Genomic DNA, 14,914 nt, shown 5'->3' with positions numbered 1-14,914 from the left:
AGAAATAATAATAGCTCCCAGTGTGGTGATGCACAAACAATCCACAAATTCTCTTAAACTTGTTGTACATAAATGTTTCAAACTTGCTGATGCTCTTCAGTGACAAGTATTGAAAATTCTTGTCACTATCAAGCACCCAGTGCATTTCAGTCTCATTCTGAACTGTAAACAGGTCATTCATGGGAGCTATTATTATTTCTGCAGGTTGAAATTGTTTGATGAATGTTGGTACAGCAATTGTTGTGATGGGTATGAAGATTATGATTTAGAGCTCATGGCTGATCAGAGCTTAAATTGGGTACATTTTAAATTTTTGAACAGAATAATTTCCAATCCCAATCTGTTTAATAGGAATATTGAATTTGTGACCACAGATGATGGGCACTTGTTCAGTGCAGATGATTTCCACCCGGATCTTGTTGGGTATTTAAAGCACAAATGCCTGAATGAGCTTGTTCTGTATTTTCTGAGGCAAAAATTCAGAAATTGCAGCAGTAAGTGCCTTGCACTGTGCCTAGACAAAACCTCTTGGAATGAAACATGCAGGTGCGGGAAACAATTATCTAAACTCCCAATAATACATACATAGGTTGGTACAGTGGGAATCAATCCCGCAATGCAAACAATCAAACATGTATCCCCGGCAGTGGGATTTGGAAATAAACAGAGATTATCAGCAGCAGGGGAACAATATCCTCAGGCATAGTGTTGAACATGCCCTTAAAAAATTACAGCATTGCATTTTTGAATGTGTCATTGTCCTAGAGGGATGACACACAGCACTGATTGCACTATGTTTTTTGACAGAAGGAACTTGTCACAATATGTAAAATCAGAATCACTTGTAGATAGGTTCAAGCTTGTATTTTCCAATTTATGTGAATATGATGTGTTTGCTGTTAGAAATGAGACAGAATTCAGGTGGGTGCTTGACTGTGGCCGTGAATTTGGATGCATGCATCTGGGATTGTTGGGCAGGAAGGAACAATACATATATCTGCTGCACGGGAGAATTGTTGGGCTCTTTGTAGGTTTTTATGATTGTTACAGAAAAAATTACTGGTTCACAACAAAATATTTTGAAGCACTGTATTGTTTTAATATCCCATTTAACATATCTGAGAACTGGAAACATTTAAATTGTGATATTCATTTGAAATCTTATGATGATTTTGAATTTGTAACTACAGATACAGGCTTGGTGTTTTCTGGTGTGGATTTTGTTAGGGGAGGAAAATACATCACAAGTGTTATCAATGCAAATGAGATTATTCTGTATCTGCTGAGCCAGAAGATAAAATTTCATGATTTAAGATATTTTGAACCTTTGAGGTGCAATTTTCTGCAACCTTCAAATCTTAACATATCTATAGAGCAGTTAATATAGGAATGTTTTTTTGACAGGAGGAACCTCTCAAAATACATAAAATCAGATTCACTGCTGTGTGATTTCAGGCTTGTTTTTTTTTTCTGACTTGTCGGGAATATGATCTGTTTGCAGTTAGGAATGAAACAGAGTTCAGGTGGTTGCTTGACAGTGGACATGAATTCAACCTGCAAGCAACATGCAACAGGGTAGAAGATCCAAGGATCCAGGCCTCTACAATAAGCCCTGCACACCCGGCAATGTCAACATAGAACCTGTTGAGATCTATCAACCTGCATGCAACATGCAACATGATATGAAATTAAAGGATCCCGGCCTGTACAATAAGCCCTCCACACCCGGCAATTTCAACAAAGAACCTGTTGAGATCGATCAGCCCCCAAGCAACATGCAACAGGGTAAGAAATTCAAGGATCCAGGCCTCTACAATAAGCCCTGCACACCCGGCAATTTCAACATGGATGAGCAGAGTATATATGTAGATTATGATAAAATTCCAGATGCTATTAAAATTAAGAATATACAATAGTCATGTTGATAAATCTATGATAATAGATATGCCAGAATTGTATGATTCCTGAATCTGGGATATTTGGGAAAGATTGAATTCACACATAAGAGAATTGTTGGGCTTCAGGAACAATTACTTGGTTCACAAATGCATGTACAATTTATATATGCCCTTTGATCAGACTTCAAACTCAATCATAATATTGTTATATGTTATTTTGACATATTTGAGTTTATAACTACAAACACAGGATTCATATATTCTGGGTTGGATTTTGTTGTGAGTACCAATTTCCACAACAGGGATTGTTCAGTTTGGGTCTTGTGCACAGTTTTTTGGGTAGGAGCAATATTCACATATTCTTGGAGTAATAGCTACATGTCATTTTTTGATAGAAGAAATGTTGCAAAATATATTAGGTCTGAATCTCTTATTCCTGATTTCAAAATTAGATTCTCAATATTTTCAATCAACAATAAGACAGAGTTCCACTGGGCACTGCACAGCACACAGAGCTTCAAATATCTAAACTTGAGATACATCACTGATTTTGAGTGCCACAAGTATAATTCTTGCAGGAGAATTGTGGGACAGTTTGTTGTTTTGTTTTTTATTATTATATTGATTTTTCCTATTATGGCGGATGGTTTTCAAATCATGCAAGTGTGGGGAAATTCTATGATTTTGAGATCCTTCCCAATCAGAGCTCAAACTGGAAACATTTCAGATTTTTGCTGATGCATCTGGACAGGTTCCATAGGTCAGAATTTGTCACAACAGACAGTGGGATGTTGTATAGTGGTGCAGATTTCAATCATCACCTGCAATATTTTGATGCATACAATTCTCAGGTGTTGAACATGACTGAGATAATCATGTATCTTCTTCAGCAAAAATATAAAAATTGCAGCATTGGGTGCTTTAATAGGATAATAAAATCATGGAATGTATTTACAGAGTGTGAGTGCGGGAAACCACTAAGCTGCATGCCTCTGCTGTTGAGATAGCCCAGCCTAACATGTAATATTGTTTGCAGGTTGATTCAAGATGCAGACATTTTTTGAAAAAAGGGATATTTCCAGATACATCAAATCCAAATCTCTTGTTCCTGAATTTAAATTGAGATTCTCAAAATTGTAAAGTGTATTGTGTGCTCCATGATGCTCACATAATTTGTGGAGAGGCATTTTATGGCCTGTTTCTGGTGCACCGGGTCTAGCTCCTGGTCTAGAAAATTACAAAATATGGCCTTGCAATCTGAGTTATACAGGGCAATCACACAAATATTTCCAATCAATTTTGTTTGGAAATGTTGATGACTGTGCAGAACAAGTATAAGTGAAATATTTCATGTTATATTTTCTATGGCATTTTGGGCATATTTTTGTGAGAATTCTGCTTTTATCTGGATTACAATTGTTTTGGTGCTTAACCCAATTGGGGCTGGATATATTCTTATTGCATTGATTACAATATTTTTGATTTGGCATTTTTGTTGTTGTTTATTATATAAAATTTCTTGGGGTTCAAATCAAAATTCTATGCTTAATAAAAAAATATCAGTTGGGTTCAGCAGTGTGTTTTGTATATTTAGTGTGTGTGTGTGTGTGTATGTGTGTGAATATTTTTGGCTTTGGTATTTATATAAAATTTCTTGGGGTTCAAATCAAAACTCTATACTTAATAAAAAATATCAGTTGGGTTCAACAATGTGCTTTGTGTGTGTGTGTGTGTGTGTGTGTGTGTGTGTGTGTGTGTGTGTGTGTGTGGGTGTGTGTGGGGGTGTGTGTGTGTGTGTGTGGGTGTGTGTGTGTGTGTGGGTGTGTAGGTGTGTGTGTGTGTATCTTGGCTTAGTTTTAAGTGTAGCCAAAAAAAATATCAAGAGGGGCATATTTTTAACAAGCTTATGGACAACAATCTGACAGAAGTGCCTTTTGTAAGTGTGGACAAATCAATCTGAGGGGGCTCATCATTTCACAGAAATTCCCGAGGGCATTTTTACAAAAATCTTGGATTAGACAGGGTTCCACACTTTAGCAAAAAGCTCATATGGGCATGTTGAGCAAGTTTTAAGTGTAGCCAAATCTGCCTGAGGGGGGTTCATCATTTATCGCGACAATAATATCACAAATCATACTACTGACTTATGGGCAGCTGCTCGGCCATGGAAACCAAGTTGCGCCAAACAGTAATGGTGCTTGGAGTAGATCCTGATGGAGTTCGGAATACCTGTGTGATGGTGGCAATGAATGATTGACGATAATGCTGTACGATTCTATTCAACACTCGATGGTCTCTGGAGGTCAACATGGGAGATTGGCCTGCACGCTTTTGGGTTGTACACATCCCTTCTCTATAACATCGGAAACAGTGGACAGAGGGATGTTTAGTAGGGTGGATATCTCACATACAGACTTCCTACACAAGTGGCACCCAACCAACATACCACGTTGAAAGCCTGTGAGTTTCTCAGACCATCCCATACTGCTGTCTCACACTGTTTGCAGACTACTGAGTTTGCTGACTATGTGTTCTACGCGGTAGATGGCAGTACTGTGTCGCCCTCTATGATAAACACACGTTTTGCGGTGTGTCCGGATACTTTTGATCACATAGAGTATGTCGCTAAAGTATCATGACGATAAATCGCCAAGACGATATATAACGTCAACATATCCTGCCGATATATCATCAACACTATATATAAAGCTAAAATATCATGACGATAAATCGCCAAGACTATATATATCGCTAAAATATCGTGACGTTATATCGCCGACACGATATATATCGTCATCGTGACGATATATCGCCGACACTATATATATCGGCAAAATATCGTGACGATATATCGCCAACACGACATATATCGCCAAATATCGTGACGATATATCGCCGACATGATATATATCGTCAAAATATTGTGACGACATATTTTCTATTTTATATCGCCTGGTCGATATTTTTTTTCAATATGGCGATGCATCGTGTACACGATATATCGTCCAACATTATTAAGTACCCCCGTTGAAGATATGGCAATGATGAAGTTTTGAGGATTGGCTAGGGGGAATATACAGTTTCTAGTCCTTCTAATAATTAAATAGATTATACTTATCGCAGGCCCAACTGGCAACTGACCATCTTTCTACCAATCGTATTCGTGGGTGTGTGGCTCGATGAGCGACAACAACCTCAGTTGCGAAGTAAATGCTGTAGGGGAAACATCGCTCTCCGATTAGAACGTTGCCAAGCGTGCGTCTGTTTCTGTCAGTTGTTTCCATTAGCTTGTTTGTACAGTGTCTGGGTGTTTTGTGTACTAATTTTCCTTGCTTTGTGTACTATTGTGCAACTTTTATCCAGTAACGGCGCTGATCAACTCCGTTTTACAGTACGTTTGGCAACATGCTGTGTATCCGATGGCCATTTGTTTTGCCCCGCCAGGAACTTTCGGTGCCTTGAAACTCGAAAATGCCCGATGTCAGTCGAAGATAATTCAACTGATCACTGATTCGTTGTTTCCTAGCCTCCAGTTGGAATTGCAAGCGGTATAGTGAGGAAGTGGAATATTTTTGTAAGATCATCGGACAGAAAGGATCCTTAATTACACATTTACCGCACAGGGCTCTGTCCTCTATGATCTTCCTTAATTTACAACACAATAGCAACTAACTCATATTTCGAGTATTGGTAGGAGAACCCGTGCAGAACCGGGTACGTAACTTTCAATGTAAATAAAGGTAAAGGTACGAGTAAGATAAATTTCCCCGTTCATATAGCACCGTGCAATGCAATTTAGGAGGTGTGCGATCTCCGCCATTTCCAAGGTGAAGTCATCAGCACCACGCTCTGTCCGCCTTTGCCCGTCAGGGTTGCCCCCAGGTATCCATTGATTTGAGTCTCGGTGAGCCCCGGAGAAAAAGCCGTAAACATTTCGATCTTAATTCATCAAACCCGGGTTTTCCGCGTTGCAGTCAGACTCCTTACTGACTAGACCACCGCACCTAATGTAATTGAAAATTATAATATAACAATGTATATAATTTAAATAAAGAGTACACTATTAAATTGAGGCGCTCAGAATAATAACGTCAGATACCAACCAAAGTTCATTTTGAGAAAAATGACATTATCTGTTTAATTTCAAAACTCAGGAAATTTTTAACATTATTACGTAATTTTTTTAAGTTCTTTTAAATATGTTTTTTAAAGTTTATCTGCAAATTCTTGAACCATTGTGGATATTAATTTCACAGATTTTTTGCTGTTTACTAGGAAAAATGTACACAAGTGAAAAAATGGGGTAAAACTTAATTATTGAGTTTATATTTATTTAACGCGTTGTATTAATCCAGCTGCATTCCTAGATTTTCACATTCTTCTTCAACATTAACACCATCATGAAGAAGATTTTTTATAAAAATCATGATAGACGGATATTATATATTTCAATAGTTGCATCAGGTCAGTGTATTTAGCTTTCTTAATTTTTCTCTGTTCACTGTACTTCTGCTGAAACTTAAACAATGAAACATCTAAAGTTTCACCTCGTTTCCTAAAATTAACTGTTTGATGTGCGTCAATGTCAGAATAAGATAAACTAAATTTTACAATATCAGGATTATCATGTTCCACAATAATTGAAGTAACATTACGTAAAAGCAGAGGAGCACAATCAACATATTTTTATCTGATGACAAATTTTGAACTACAGTAATACCATTTTGAATAACAACAAAATCTTCCCTGTTCATTTTATTAATAGTTAAAAGGTTTTTTTCTTACTCTTGCTGCTTCAATGACATCACACCATTGGTTGGGGCAATACAAACACTGCATCTTCCTTTTCTTCTTCTCAATAGCTTCATTCTTCACCGTAACATGATAGGACTACTTATAGGTAAACTTGCGTCTAATTTCGTCTCTGATTATTCTGTCCTTTTTCTCGATTTTTCTACTTATTATAATCACCAAGGCCATAAAACTTTAAAAACAATGTGTCCTTCACATCGTCAGACAAACGTTGAACCACGCAAGTTAAATCAGGAAAGTTACAGCACTTCTCTAATGGTTGACGTATTTTTTTCTGGAACCACAGTTAAAGTTTTTGTTACATATGACTTGCCACTGTTTCTGCATAACTTCCGTTTGTTTATTAACCATTCAGTTCAGTTTTTCACTCGTTTTTTACCTTTTTGTGGAGATTCTGGCATAACAACTCACTCAGTCACGGACGTTGCCATATTGTCTACAACGCCACCGAACTCGTAGCGGACATAAACAAAAGCACACACAGTTGGGATATGTCATTTTTCCACTGAAAATATTTTTTCATTTTCCTTACGCTCGAAATTTAAAGGTGGAATATGAGAGTGTTGGCATATCCCAATTCTTTTGATACTTCAGCATATGAAAGGTAGGTGGCAGCAGTATACCGTCATACATATATCTCAAAATTCGAGGTTGGTTGGGATCTGCCGTTATTATTCTGAGCGCCTCAATTAAAAAACTATAAAAATACTAGTAGATTTGTGCCACAAACCATTAGTAACAGTAGCGTAACTTACATACCCTGCGCCCCCCTCCCCGCAAATTTCAGTTGTGCACCACTACTTTTTTTCTTTCTTTATAAATATTGATTCACGCCTACATTTATATTTACGTTATACATTTACATTATAGTACACTTATATGTACTGAACTTGCAGTTATTTGGTCTGAAAGTTCAAGAAATAAAAAAAAATGTCTCCCCTATTAGAATATTTTCTTCAGCTTTAATATGGATTTATTTCGTTACAACTGACATTTCATCAATTTTAGTAATATCTTGAGCTGTACATAAAATACGTATTACGCCACTCAATACCTGTTTTGAAGCCAGTGTAATAAGTTAATGTTGAATAGTAGTATTTTGTGTCAGTTTTCTAATTTTCAATATGAGTTTTAAGAAGTCGCAAGTCGATGATGTTACGAAAATTACCAGAACTACTTTGAACGTTCGTTACATCTTCTCGACGTCCCCTGAGAGCCCAATGGACATTTCCACTTTGACATGAAAAACGTTTTAAATCCATTAGTATGAGCCGCGGAAGCGACAGAAAATTCACTTGCTACTGTGTAAAACAAGTATCTTACAACTTCCAGTGCAAAAATCTGTGCTCCATTTCTTGGATGAATTATGCCCTAGCAGTATAGTAGTATTTACTATAATTCAGCCACTCGGTAGAGGGTTTTCCCATTAGGGTGACAGAGCAAACCTTGTAACAGTCAATGGCTGAACACGTGAACAGCCTTGCTCATTGCGAATACATAGGTTAGTTCTGACTGGCAAGAACTTAATATTATAGTAATGCCTTTTCTGGAATTACAGTTATTTTCGTCATAATATTTTCTTCACAAATTTTAAGATAATACTTTTAGAACACACTGGTTTACACGCCAATTTCTGCAATATAAGAGGTGATACGGTATAAAAAGGTACGGTGAGTTTTTCAATTTCCTGCAGTAAATGACAGTTTTCTTCAGTTAATATATATATTGCAAATTTTTGTATTTATCCTACTTTTACGTCGCTTTTCCGTTCACTTTGTTTAACCGCAACGATGGTTAATTTATTATAATTTATTTATTAATTATCATCTCTAACATCACATTTCTTTCCACTTTTGGCTAATCGCTACAATGAAGATGAATAACTACAACCTTTATTCGAAGTCGGGGTGCAGGAGTACATCCCCCCCCCCCACACACACACTACCACCAACTGCACAATCTAAGAATCACCCAACCTGCCATGATAAGAGACGAACTTTTTCTTCTGTCCCATCTCATTTCGAAAACATTCACTTGTCCCATCTCCTTTTATGAGACGAGACGGAACATGCCTCGTCTCGTGAGCAACACTAACATTAACAATAGAAGAATCCCCTAGCTGTCCCCAAAGTCTCGAGCAAACATCCTCCCATGTAACAATTTCCAGTTCAATGAAATGTCACTCACACGGAAACAGTCATGCCCAGGTCGAGAGTCAAACCTGGAACATGCGACTTCCTCAGATAAATCATGAATTATGTGTATAATAATTACAACGCCAGTTCATTCCTGGTAATTCTGAATCTGCAGTTGGGTTTGCATATATAAGCAGGATAATATTTAGTTTTCGAGGGCTGTACCGTCGAAACGAGGAGTAAAAATAATAATAATAAAAATAAAAATATTAAGAAAGGTTCTCTTTGTATTTATAATGATAAGCCTCTGCATACGTTAATAATTCTATATTTTTCTAGACTTGAGACGAGAACGAGAATTGCCCTCCCAAACAGAGACGAATGTCTATAAATTGAGACGAGACTGTGAATGAGACATTTACAAATAAACATGAGACAGACATTTACAACTCTCAACGAGAACGAGACCAAGGCTGCCATGTCTCGTCTCGATAGGATCCTTAGTGGTGAAGTTGTGAACCAACCAATTAATTCGTTCGGGGTAACGAGATGAGGCGGCTTTTTTCGCAGTACAAAATTCAAAATAATTAATTATATCGTACCATTTCAGTATGGGATATTGTTATACACATGGGCGTACAGGAGCGCCGACTTGTCAAAATTATTGGGGGGACTCTGATCACTGAAATAAATTAATGAATGACTTATTCTCTCCCTTTTTAAAGTTTTGGCCTCAGAGTTCGGAATCTCATAAAAGCCCACGAATTCCTCAAAAATATCAATATTTTATTCACAGTTCTAATGCAGAATATTAATAGTCCGGATGGATATGTCACAAGTTTCGTCAACCATAATAGCAAAATATTCCCGACTTTTAATATCTGCTACCACGGAGCGCAAAACAGATCTCCCTAATATATCAATGATCTCGTTCTGAATTTCATGTTAGAGCCATTTGTAGCCCAAACGTCCCATCCACTACCCTAGTTCATGCACATCGTCTCTTGAAACTCTTTTTAGTAAAAAGTTTAACAATACTCATAATTACATACTTAGTATATAGTAATAAGTCATGTGTTTTGCTGTCTCTGGTCATTGGACCCGTTGAATCCCCCTTAAATACGTCCATGGTTATACACATTACTTCCTTCTAATAATTATACATAAACTAAGTATAGATATGTACTGTGCAACTAGTAATGTAATCTTCTCAGTGTATTTTCTCTTATCTGCACAAAAATGTTTGATCATAATTTGCGCAACAGAAATGGAACACAAACTGAAATTGCTTTATGGAAAAGAAAGTTAAATAGGCTTTATAAATAAAGTTAGGAATGTGAAAATTCCTATTTTGCACTACATAGGTTACGGTAAATATATCGATAACTATAAGTTTAAAAAATATTTTTGAGTGTCTGGTCAGCAACCAATTTTATAAGCAATATTTTTCGCATGGCCTGAGAACACACACGCAGCTGAACCCTTTCATTCATCTTGCACGTGAGCAGCACGGATATTTCATAGAAGAATGATCATTACAAAGCATAGCTTTCCTTTCTCCTATCGCTCCTTCTTCCATTATTTAAATCGGTACAGATTTGTAAAACTGCTGCACGTGTTAGCTCACCGTGAGCTACCCATCCGGAACTGGACGCTCGAAGCAGACGACAAACGAGCTCTCCCTAAGGAGTGACGTAGTAACATGGCGGCGGCGTGTTTTCAGCGAAACGCTAGCCTCCCAACTTTGGAAGTCTCGTTTCTGCCTTAAAATGGACGCAGAGAAACGCGAGAACTTGTAGGGATCATTTTTCCAGGGTGTAGTTTTTAAAATTGTTGTAAAAAAAATTGAGTGGAAATGTCCATTACAGATGGAATGTCTCATTACATGTAAAATTATTTTAGTTGTAGCACTACTGCTGCCCAGTTTAACAAAGCAACGGAGCTTAGGATATTTATTTTCCTTTTTTCCTCTTCTTTTTTTTCGAAATTCAGCACCACCAGACGTTTGTTCCTAAACCGTTCTCACATCATTAGCAATAGCAACTAGGTAAACAACTTAACAACACACGGGAGCAGAATAGTTTCGGCAAACCTTGCTGAAACACGGGCGATAAGTAGGGGCGGAGAGGGAGGTGAAAGCGTTGACAGCGCATTTTCTTGCCTGTTGTCTACCCTTCGCCGACGTAATCAATGACTTGAACTATTCAACTAAATGCAGGTTCTCTTCTAATCTGGTAATTCGCTTTCTACTTTTCAAGAGATTTAAAATTTTCTGTTTGCAGTTGTAGGGACATAAAAGTACATGTTTGGCTGAAAATATATTTTAACGTCGAAAGGAAAACTTTTGCGAACTCTCGGTCTTTGTTAATTTATCATTCTTGCTGTGGCCCCGCGCCGCGGGGGTTGCGGGGTGTTATTTACGCCCCTGATTAGTAACCACAATACATTAAAAAACTTTACGAGTCTTAAATGCATGTTTTTATTTTTTTAAATATAACAAAAGATGCAGTTTTATGATGCACACAGTTCACAAGTTACTACCGCATCTTCAACAGCAAACGAATGTGTGAGAGGGGCGAAGCCACCGGGTGGGCGAGGTGGGCTCTAGCCCACCTTTTAATAGTTTCAGCCCGTCATCTGCCCATCCAAATAGAATGAATACATGATATATATTATTTAGGTAACGCAAACTAACAAGTTAGTAAATAATTATAGTATAAGGCACACAAAGCGGCCTTAACTTTTGACTAACATAACTTAGTTTCACTTCTAGATTCTCCACTAAGATGGTCTCCTTTCATTAACGTGCGAAAAATGATCAAATTAAACTTTTAACATATGTAAAAACATTGAGTAAACCTACAAAAATAGGGAAAATGTATTGAATAAATTTATTCAAAATGGTTATTCCAAAATTATGTTTAGAATTCCGTTAACTGTAACTAAATGAGTTTTGGTATTTTTTTTTAATGTTATCAGTTGAATATAATTTTTCCATTATTATGTTTTCAAGCTTATTTTGTCTTGTAAAAGCATAGAGAAGCTTTTCTTTAACTGATGAAAGCCTATTTCGCTCTATTTTTATAATATTAATTACAAAGTACGGGAAATTTATATGCCGAATTTTTAACACTAATAAAAATTGCATATAAAATATTTGTAATAATTGCATTTCAAGTATGAATTTGAGCCATGAACAAGAATGCTGATGCAGTACAGTGCAACGTTCATGAACGTCGTTCCACCTTTAAAGAATTCACAACGGCAGCCCTGGCCATTACCACCGAAATAGAGGTCACCTAAAGATATTTTATCCAACCATCTAGCCCACACCAAGGAAAATGTCTGCAACCCCACTGATGTGTGACCACCTTTTACATAGATCACTACTTCTTACATAGATCACACGATACCCAGCCTTTTGTTGAAGTAGAGTAAAAGTCTCCAAAGTAAACACATGCGGTAACTTCCTGATCTTCATCTTCACTTGACTCTACTTCTTCTAATAGAGCCTTCTTCTTCATCAACTACTGGCCTCCCCGATGGCTGAGTGGTTAGCACAGCGCACTGCGAAGCCAGGGGATCCGGATTAGAATCTCTGGTACGACATGGATGTTTGTGTTTGTCCTAGTGAGAAAAACTGAAAATGGAGAAAAACCGAGAAATGTAAAAATTCAGAAAAAGTGATAATACCGCTTAGGGGTATAACTTTTATGTGATATAAAAACGTTTGCTAGCGTCATCGCCTTGTAATCAAGGGATCCAGGTTTTGATATACGGTGGAGGCATATAGCTTCGGATCCAACACTAAACTGTAGGTCCAGTCCCGATCAGCCTTACTGCGCAAGAAGTGGACTTAAAACACCAACTCAATCAATCAATGAAATTCATCAACTTCTTTCCAATTGTTATATTTCTTGATTCTTGGAAACTCCCTGTTTCTCCTTTCTTTCATGTCCTTACTTTCTTACCCCATTCTGCCCCCAGCGTTGTTGTTTGGTTTTGGTAACTATAAATCAGTAATAGTTACATTTAATAATAATTATTTATCATAATGTAGAGCTTAAACTATTTGGATTTACCTCCTGTAATTGTTAGACACATAGTATCAACACATTTTGGTTTACCTGCAAGGAGATTTTCTTCGAAATTATAAACGTTCATAAAAAAAGATGCGAGAAGCACGATCCTCGTAAAGAAACGACTTTACACTATGATTCACCATTTCCCACAATGCAACAGACGAAAATAAGGAAAATTGCACAGTAGTTCAGAATATAGCGTTTTTGTGTTTCGATGTCGTGATGTGAAGGGAAGAAGAGGAAAACTGTATGAGGATGGCGGTGTGGCGAGCTGCTAATGGCGACCAATGAGGAAATATTTATGATGAGAACGGCTTGCGATATAGCGTAATTAGAGAGGAAGTTCAAGTAACAGAAGGTGATGTAATATTCCAGTTTTTGTAATTGTTTTAAAATGAAAGTGTTGTTTATTCCAAATAATAAATATTAAAAATACACCGTAGTTTTGGAAAGTTGTGCATGTGTGTGAAAATGAAAATTTCGATAGTTTTGTTTACATCAAATATTCTATTTCCATAATTAACAGCTTCTCAAACACCGAAATCTTGTCCACTCTACGCAGCCATATTGTTGACCACAGATTATTCAAAGGCACTGATATTTTGATCAATGAGCAAACAGCGTCAAGTAAATGATCTGTCTGCTCAACGAGCGAAAATCTTGATCACCGAGCGTCGCTCAGATACTTGACGGGCCCCAGGTGTATCCCGGTGTCAGGCTGGTGCAAGGAAATGACGTTCAACCAAGTTCAAGTTCAGAAGATTCAACAAATGCTTGTCTGCTGCGTTAATCGTTCATTTGATTAGTTAGCACGCACTACGTGACCACATTACACCGCTCCAGAACGTAGTGTAAACGGTTCAGGCACTAAATACACCAATATACACAACTTCACACCAAATCAACGCAGTGGACGAATCGGTGATGTACGGTGTAACCAACTAGACGCGTGAGTGCAGCGAAAGCCAAAACAGCGAAATAAGCGGACCTTATTTGTATTGTTAGATAACCACATGATAAATATTTTATTGGGTTTGTGGAGAACATATTTGTCTTTGTATATTCTCCTTGCAGAACACACTTTCAACTTCAAAATGGAGGGAAGAGAACTCATTGACACTTTCGGAGTAGAGTATGACTATGGCAGCGTCATGCATTATCCAATGAATGCTTTCGCTAGAGAAGTCGGAGCCCTGACTATTGTTAACAAGGTACGTAAAGAGTTCATTGCAGACGTTTCGAAAAATAAAAGGTGCATATACCTTGTTTTACAAAAACTTACAATTGTGTTATAATACCTTAGAATACAAAATATAAAATATCACCCATAACTACCTTTAACATTATCTTGCTCTTTAAACCTGCGGACTGCTTTTATCTATTCTTAATTTTTAAAACTGTTATAATCGATAGCGAAGTTTTGCAAATTTTTCGTATCATGTGTTTAAAGTCAGAAGGTTATTGAGACAGTAGGGCTGTAATATAAATCTAATTTCCCCATTGTTTAACTATAAATATTCAATGAATTTTTTCCGATCTTAAGAAAGATGAGTTCAATAATGCTAAGCAAACTCACCCCAAATTTGGTCTTGGGTGTCCCAGTTAAATGAGGCCCGGTTCAAGGACATTTGTCTATGAGGCAAACGACGTTTATATTGCACCAGGAAAATGGAATATTCCATTGTAACGTGAACCGTGGTAGGAACTCAATTTCATCAGTACACACGCTTTATTTGTTTTCATGATTCTTGGCATATAACTGTTTATCGGAGGCGGCTACTTTTAACTGGGACACCCTGTATATGCACAATATATTGTGATTAAGATTGTATCGTCACATACACAAAATAACACCTATTTTCTTTGTATTGTCCCTAGTATCACTTATATTTTCATAGCTATATGCAACATTCTACAATTATTAGTAGATGCCACAAAAGTCAAACGAAGATCCTTATTGATTTTTCAACAAAATGCATATATCCTT

At 37.1% G+C, this 14,914-nt stretch overlaps 1 protein-coding gene across 1 annotated transcript in view; it reads left to right on the top strand.

Moving 5' to 3' along the window:
* The window catches only part of LOC145989859 (hatching enzyme 1.2-like), a 67,261-nt gene that overhangs the window by 43,859 nt on the left and 8,488 nt on the right, over positions 1 to 14,914 (top strand). Inside the window, exon 4 of the mRNA XM_083125319.1 lies at positions 14,002 to 14,138. Coding sequence (XP_082981445.1) covers positions 14,002 to 14,138 — 137 coding nt within the window. The remainder of the gene's footprint in view (positions 1 to 14,001; positions 14,139 to 14,914) is intronic.

Source organism: Lepisma saccharinum, chromosome 7 (genome assembly GCF_977018435.1).
Source record: "Lepisma saccharinum chromosome 7, izLepSacc3.1, whole genome shotgun sequence".
In the NCBI taxonomy this organism is placed as follows: Eukaryota; Metazoa; Arthropoda; class Insecta; order Zygentoma; family Lepismatidae; genus Lepisma; species Lepisma saccharinum.
Note: the sequence above shows the minus strand (reverse complement) of the source record. Positions and strands in the feature narration are given on the sequence as shown.